Consider the following 7781-nt stretch of genomic DNA (forward strand, 5'->3'; position numbering starts at 1 on the left):
TGGATCACCCCCCTCCATCCCAGGATACCACTCCCCTTTCACCTCCCCCCTCAACCCCTTCCCCCCATCTCCCCTCGGTCTCCAAGGCACCTGCAACTTTCCCCAAATCACAACCCAAGGCCTCTCCGACTCTTACCAGCACGGCCTCGACCTGCTATCAGTCTACTCCCCCCTCATCTCACCAACCTCAGCCGAGTTCCGCATAACCAACAACCCCATCACCTCCCAAGTCGCCGGCGCACTGATATCCGCCCTCCTACCACCCAAAACCACCACCACCACCCCCCTCCTCATCCAAAACACAGAAATCGACTCCCTCGAGCCCAAATACCCCTGCCCCCTCTCCCACCACCTCTTTTCCCAAATCCAATCCACTCCCCAATGGAAATCCCACCTGCAGCTATCAAGTGAGATCCTCACCCAACTAGACATCATAAGCGGCGTCCCCCCCTCCGATACCAGTTTCCACATCAGTTTCGACCACTACTTCGACAACCTCTCCTCCAAACAATGCCACTCCCGTCCCCTCCCTTGCTCAGTCCACTCCCCCCACAACAACAAATGCATCCCCCAACACCTAGCCGACACCGTCTACCGTCTAGGCCAGTGGGAGTACCACCACACCTACCGCTCCTCCAAACAATCCCTCCAAGCCTCAGTCGCAAGCTACGGGGTGTGGATCGCCGAACTATTGTCACATATCTCATCCATGACAAAAGAAGAGACAAAAGTGAGATATCGACACAACATTGCCCACGACGGGTCAATTTCCCGACTGTTGGGCGTGCTGCAAGTAGACGATATGCACTGGCCCGGGATGGGCTCCGAGATCGTCTTTGAGGTTTACAAGCAGCAGCCAAAACATTTTGTCAGGGTGTTGTACGGTGGGCAGGTGCTAAAGTCCAGTTCACCCATGCTAAAGGGAAACACCAAAGGGATGATACCACTCCAACAAATCATGGGGTATCTAGGTGGCCTCATCGGATTACGAGAAAAAGACGGGAAAATGATGCACGATATCAAGGAGATGTGCAACACCCCTATTACCTACAATAAGTGACATTAGAATTATTATATACTCATAACAACCCACCCCCCCCGCCAGGAAGCAACTCAGTCAACCCATAATCCCTCTCCAAATCGACCCACCTCCCCATCCTCATCGGATCCAACTCCTTCAACTTCTTCACCCAAGATATCAGATCCTGCCTCTCATGCTCAAGAGGTTTCCTCTTCTCCAGCTGACACAACCCAAGCGTGTATTCCAACAACGCCTCATGGATCAGCTTCACATCCTCATAATCCTCTAGCAGATCCTTGATTTCCGTGATTTCTTTCAAGAGGTAGTCCACTCTCTGATCTACCGTCAAGGTCGGGACAATGGTGGGACGCCTAACTGGATTGACGAGGTTGTCGACAAGGAACTGGTGATAATACCACAGTGACTGATCGTCGGGGCCGACATTGAGCGCTTCTCGGATTTGGGTCAATTCTGCTCATGTCAGCAACTATCCATCAGTTTCAGACAACAAATAGCATACCGGCATCTAAAAAAGCCCTCCTCTCATCCTCCCCCGCCCCCCTCTCATCCAACAACCTCGGAATCAGCGTGCTCCTGCTATGCCAAGCCGAGAAATTACTCAAATCAGCCCGGATCATCCGGTCCGTATACGCAAACTCGCTCTCCACCAACGAATCCCCGCCCAGCTCCCTGCTCTCCAGCTGGCTGACAACATGCCGCCTGTACCCCCACGCATGGAAATTCCTGCGGTCCATCGACAGCATCTTGCTCGCGAGTCCCAACTCGTCCTGCCAAATCTTCTTCGCCTTCTCCACCGGCAGAAGCAGGATAGACTGATCCAATGTCCAAAGCCGATACGACCAAATCCAGTAGCATTTCGGGCTCTTGAGCAAAAGCCCAAAAGTAAAAGACAGCTCCGAGGTTATAATATCAAGATCCTTCTTCTGGGCCTCCCCATCTTCTCGCTCCGTTGGTTCTTGCGCGACAGCGGTATCATCAGACCCCTGGTCAGCTATTATACCACTCCTCCCAATCCTCCGGCAAGCTTGGCTGTGCGGGGTCCTTGTCGAATAAGAGCACGATGACTCGTCGGAACACGTTGTTGTAGTGTCTGACCGAGAAGAACTCGAGCACGCCCTCGAGCATGAGCACCCATCCGACCGTCTTGAGAATAAGCCAGAAGTTAGCGTACGCCTGCGGACGTTCCATACTGTGTAGTATTCCGGGTTGAGCTTGAGGAGGGTGGTGGTGAGGTCAAAGGTTTTGCGGCGGGAGTAATCAGAGGAGGAGACGAGCTGGCGGAGGTGGGATTCGAGGTCGCGGTACTTTTGGATGCGCTCGAGGTCCTGCTGCTTTTGGGCGGGGGTGCGGGTGCGGGTGGTGCGGGCTATGCCGTGCTGGGAGCCGCCTTGCTTTTTGTTTAGGGCTTGTTTAGTTAATTTGTCTGCTGCTGGGAAAGATGAGGGGTTTGGTGAAAGAACTTACATCGGCCATGGTATGTGTAGTTGTTGCGATGATGTGTCGCGTGGAGGATTCGGGTGCGGGATCGAAATGACGTCGGGTGTGAGGCCAGGAAGGCTACAGCAGCACAGTGTGTGCATTCGTCAGCTGTTGCGGGGCTTTATCGATAAGAGATAGGGGGCTTAGCGAATCGGGGCAGCCCCCTGAAGCCCCTGAATAGCTCCTGCCTTCCATTCAACACCTTCCATGATAGAGAGGATATGGCGGGGAAAGTGCTCAAATGCGTCGAGCACTTTCCCTCAGTAACCATAATGTGTCGTCATGAGGGTCAGGACCGAAAAGAGATGGGCAGGTGCTATCCTCCCAGTCCCACACGGGCAACAGGACTCCGATCGTCTGGATGACTTTCGTCTGCTCGGCCTCTGCATCTTCTCTCTTGATTCCTAAGACCATCATTCCCGAATATTGCTACGCGACTACAGCATCGGCATCAGGGTACTATTATCCCGTCGGGCGTTTCACGTATGGACTTGTCACCCATCACCGGCCGAACAGGTTTCTGATCATCCGGGCCCGCATCAAACACCGCCGTCTCGATCCATCGACGGCTTCAACTACACCAATTCTTGCTGGCCCTTACACTCGCTAGGTCTTTGAAAAATATCATTTTGTGAATCTCATTAGCATCCGCATCTTCTCCCATCGCTTCTCTCTTCCATACTCTTCTCATCTTTCAGTCTTGGTGGTGCCGCAGCTTCGCTATGGGCGCCATACGCAACACCAACCGTGGCTACGCTACAAGGCAAAGCAAAACCATGAACCACGTGGTTCCATACAACCAAGGGTCACGTCGTAAACGGTCCGCCAGCTCTCCTTCCAACACGCGAGACTCGGGATACGGTTCGTTGGAATCATGCCGGGAGAGTCACGAATCCCCAGAAGAATCTGATGAGCCTGCAAGTCCCATTGAGCTTCGCGAGCTGCCCTCCAACATCAAGAAAACAGGGCGTCCCTTTGCCAACCTGTGCATGAACTATGATGGAAATTCTTCCGAAGACGATGATCAACCCAAGGACGACGGTGAACAAACTCCAATAACCGGAAGCTCGCCGGAGACTATCACACGTCCACCCACAAGACTACACAGAAACACAGTCGCTCTGACCGTCAACTACCCTCGCCCACGACCTGCACTTTCTACATCGCTTTCGTTTGACGCCAGCCCGGCCCTTCCGCGAAGAACTACCAACGGCTCTCCTGGGGCCAGCTTTTCCTGGTCCCGATTACCAGACCGTTTCATTCCTGCAAGACCCAGAGAGAGAGAAACTCAGACGGAGAGGTACAGGACTAGGAAGCCAGCGAACCAACTGACCCGAGCCGAGAAGCTTCTGCGGCACAAGGGAGCCGCCGAAGACGCCTTCTGCTCCCCTAGTCGCGTTCCTAGTGCTCCCATATTTGGCGACCTTCGGGACCGGGGAGAGCCTGTTCATCATGATGGCATTAGATATGTCCCAAGTAAGCCTCTAGCCCCATCAAGGCAACAAATACAGAGACTGACACAACATCCTAGCTCCCACTGCTCTCGGACCTAGGGATCTGAATGGCACCCACAACGGCGACAGACAGATCAGCTACGGCGCAGTATGGGGTGTTGGGGGTCTTGGTCCTGGAAACACCGCTGTTGACAATGGTCGAGGTCAGCTGGTCACGAGTAGTACAAACGCCAGGCATTTTCAGTCCAACTTTCCCACACTGCAACCAAGACCCGACGAGCAACGGGAGAAATACGGTGCGCGCCTTGCGGTGGCTCTCGGCCTGGATAGAGCCGAGAAGGTACTTAGGGTCAGTCTCCCTCGACAGGTCGATGCCAACAACCTCAGCTCCCACGGCCTCACCAAATGGAACGGCGTTCAATGGGTCAAGGATCACCCAACAACAGCCACGGCATCTGGCAAGCCATCTAAGAAGCGCAAGCTACCATTTGCACCGTTCAAGTCAGTTGATGCCTGTGGCCAGTGGTTGAAAGACAGCTAGCTGACTGCAAACAGAGTCCTCGATGCTCCCAGCCTACGAGACGACTTTTATTGCTCTGTCCTGGCTTTTTCATACATCAACAGCACCCTTGCTATGGGGCTGGGTGACATGGTGTACGGCTGGTCTGAGCACGGTGGTGTACAGCTGTTGAACGGCAGTGCGCGACCCTCGCAGTACGAATACCTTGACGGACCCAGTCATATCACGAGTGTCGCCTTTTCGAGCACCGAAGGGGAAGCAGCTATCTTGGCTGTTGGAAGGTCGAGTGGCATGTTGTCACTTATGTCTTTGAAAGATAAGCCGGACCGCGGCGAAAGACAAGGGGCAGGCCGAAGACCTCGATTCGAACTGTCGATGGAGTCGCCCGTCTCTTGTCTCAGCTGGAGGCCTTGCCTCAACAAAGAAAGGGCCGACAAGTGTATGCCTCCCGAGGACCGGGAATCCTTCGCGTACCGGGCTTCTTGGGCCCATGAGGACTTGCTTGTCGGGACTGACGAAGGTCGCGTGCTCCTGTATGCGGTCGATTGGCCAAGTCCGGAGGAGAAGGAGTTGTGGGGCTTGGATGGCAGAGTAACTCTCTTGCTGAACATCCAGGTCCATTCCCAACAGATCTGCGGATTGGCTTGGTGCCCCAAAGGGAATTACTTTGCTACAGGGGCCAACGACAACCTGTGCTGTCTTTTTGACTACAAGGAACTATGCGACAATATGAATAACGCTGCTGATGAGTCTGGCTTGCACAGTGAGTCTACAGTCGAGACTGTCGAGACCGACATTCCTCAACAGGAGCCTCTGAGTGACGACACTACAGGGTCAAGACAGATGCCTGAAAGCCAAATCCGATACATCAAGTCGGACGGAGTGAAGCACAAGTGGAGGCATGGGGCTGCGGTCAAAGCCATTGCCTTTTGCCCCTGGCAGGACGGACTTGTTGCAACAGGCGGAGGATCCAACGACAAGTGTATACACTTTTTTCACACCAAATCAGGCTCAGCACTGGCAACCATCTCTGTATCGGCTCAGGTCACCAGCTTGATCTGGTCCACCACTCGAAGGGAAATCGCAGCCACGTTTGGCTACGCGTCGCCCGAGCACCCGGTCCGCATCGCCGTCTTTTCGTGGCCGGACTGTCGCCAGGTCGCGGCCGTGCCATGGCCCAGTGAGCATCGTGCGCTGTATGCTATTCCCTATCCTAGTGGTCCCGAGGAGGAGAAGCGGACTGAGAAGGGCTACTTGGATGAGCTGAACCCCAAGAGGCGCTACAAGATGGAAGGCTGCATTATGGTCGCGGCAAGCGATAATAGCGTCCGGTTTCACGAAGTGTGGGGGCGAGACGACAAAGTGGCCACTATGGGCGGCGTCGGCATGCTGGGGGGTAGCGACATCTTGGAGGGTCTCGAGGGGATTGACAAGGAGGGGGATGTTATTCGTTGATTGCTCGGGGTTGAATGTCATTGCTCAGGAGAGTATTTGGACACCAAACACACAAGACCCTGCTGTACAAGGGGGTGACTTTAGCTGTGGACGAAAATCCACATTGCCACACAACCACAAGGAGAAGAAGGAACAAAACACACAAGATGGACGAGAAATTGAAGAGATGAGGATGGATGCAGATAGTCAGTCCCGATAAAGAATGCACATAAACAAGCTTTTGACTTTGCAACATTCTTTTGTTCTCTCCCCCTCTCTCCTTTGGGGTTTTTTTTTGGCCCATGTTGATGTTGATGAGGTGAGGAGGATCAGCCGTGTAGATAATTTTGTTTGTTGATAGCGAGCAGAAACAAGAAATTGGTAGCGTCAAAATTAAAGATGGAGTCGAACTTGTGATGAAGAGAGAGATAATAGCAAAACATCAAAAAGTTATAATATGAGAAGGCTAAAAGATATGCACTGCCCAATAACAGGATTGAACTGTTGACCTTCGCATTACCATGTACTGTTTCCAGTATTAGTACGACGCTCTAACCAGCTGAGCTAATCGGGCTTTTCGTTGTTGAAGTTGGTGGTGGGAAGGAGGGTTTATGTATCATCACGAGTCAGTTTTGTGTGTGTGGAGGAGGTGATGGGGCTGATGTGGATGCCCAGAGGGTGGAGATGGTGGACGAGCATATGAGAAGCTTCAAGTCTGATAAGAGAGTGTATAGCAAGATGGATATATTGCAAAAAACAAAATGACGAAAAAGAGCAAAACAAGAAACTTTGTATAGTACCGGCTTGCAGCTGTAAAAAAAAAAAAAAAGAAGAAAAAAAAGGATGTATTCCTCCCACACAACCCCAGCTGCTGCAGTGCGTGACTTCCATAACTCCAAACTCCATGTTAAACGCCTTCAAAACGATGAGCCCTGTCCCATCACTTCAAAATAACAATCAACAACACCAAAACAATAATCAACACCACAATAGCAGTCATCTGCCTCCCCTCCCCACTCTCCGCCGCCCCCCTCGCCACCCGCCCCAACTGCCTCCTCGCCCTGTTGAGCGTGCTCGCATGCCTATCCGCCACCCTCTCGCTCTCATCCAGCATCAAGACCTGCGAGTCCAGCTCATCCCCAATCTGCATCGACAGCTCCCTCTGCCGGCTGATGCTCAGCCCCAGCGCGTCCAGCTGCGCATCTTGCTCTTCCAGAATCTGTCGGTGGTAGGCGTGGATTTGGGTGTTTGACAGCCCCTCGGCTTCGTTGCGGTACCCCGCCGAGTCGTCGTCTATCTCGTCGCGATATGGCTGTTGAGAAGAAAAAAGGGAGGAGCGTTGCGCTTCGAGGTCAGTGTCGTTGTTGTCGTCTGTGAAACGGACGTTCTTTTTCTGACTGGTGGTGGTGGTGGGGGGAGCGGGGGCGGATTGGGCGTGGGCAAAGTCATCGGCTAGGGAGGGGTCGTTGGGGTGGGTTAGGGTCGAGGTTGCGGACTTGCAGTGGAGAAACCGCGCAATAGGGCGGAGACGACTGTTACGCTATGCATGAAGGTAGACGACAGCCGAACCCATCATGCCTGCCCAGGCCTTCTTGAACAAATGCCCCCCGGTTTCGAAAAACCTGCCTATCAACCATCCTGGCGAGGAAGCCAAGTCAGACCTGAAACCCAAAAGGTTAAGGCCACTCACTTTGAATCGCATCTTCACTTCCATTCCCTAACCTTTTTTTTACCGTCCCAATTTACGAAAAACCCCTTGCCTTCCCTCTGAAGGGCCAAAGTGAGCACAAGCATCACGCTTACCCATTTAGACCCCGGGAACCGGATAATCCAGGGTCATTATTCGGGCCCA

The 7781-nt window shown here is 53.2% G+C and overlaps 4 protein-coding genes across 4 annotated transcripts, besides 1 other annotated feature; 2 read left to right on the plus strand and 2 right to left on the minus strand.

The window, feature by feature from the left end:
- Nucleotide 1: 1 nt before the first annotated feature.
- PODANS_3_5460 (uncharacterized protein) lies at nt 2-1060 on the plus strand (the record flags this gene model as incomplete). The annotated part of the gene is made up of 1 exon (XM_001909306.1): nt 2-1060. A coding segment is annotated over one exon (1059 nt), but the record flags the coding sequence as incomplete, so codon positions are not given.
- A 19-nt stretch (nt 1061-1079) lies between these two features.
- On the minus strand, nt 1080-2370 carry PODANS_3_5470 (uncharacterized protein; the record flags this gene model as incomplete). The annotated part of the gene is made up of 2 exons (XM_001909307.1): nt 1080-1492; nt 1542-2370. Coding segments are annotated over 2 exons (1242 nt in total), but the record flags the coding sequence as incomplete, so codon positions are not given.
- Nucleotides 2371-3243: 873 nt separating this feature from the next.
- PODANS_3_5480 (uncharacterized protein) lies at nt 3244-5950 on the plus strand (the record flags this gene model as incomplete). Its single annotated transcript, XM_001909308.1, has 3 exons — nt 3244-3997; nt 4053-4399; nt 4517-5950. 3 exons carry the CDS (start codon nt 3244-3246, stop codon nt 5948-5950), a joined length of 2535 nt encoding a protein of 844 aa, XP_001909343.1.
- Nucleotides 5951-6410: 460 nt separating this feature from the next.
- Nucleotides 6411-6503, minus strand: a tRNA (tRNA-Ile).
- A 366-nt stretch (nt 6504-6869) lies between these two features.
- PODANS_3_5490 (uncharacterized protein) lies at nt 6870-7421 on the minus strand (the record flags this gene model as incomplete). Its single annotated transcript, XM_001909309.1, has 1 exon — nt 6870-7421. A coding segment is annotated over one exon (552 nt), but the record flags the coding sequence as incomplete, so codon positions are not given.
- Nucleotides 7422-7781: the final 360 nt, after the last annotated feature.

The sequence above is a fragment of the Podospora anserina genome, chromosome 3 (genome assembly GCF_000226545.1).
Source record: "Podospora anserina S mat+ genomic DNA chromosome 3, supercontig 2".
NCBI classification, from domain to species: Eukaryota; Fungi; Ascomycota; class Sordariomycetes; order Sordariales; family Podosporaceae; genus Podospora; species Podospora anserina.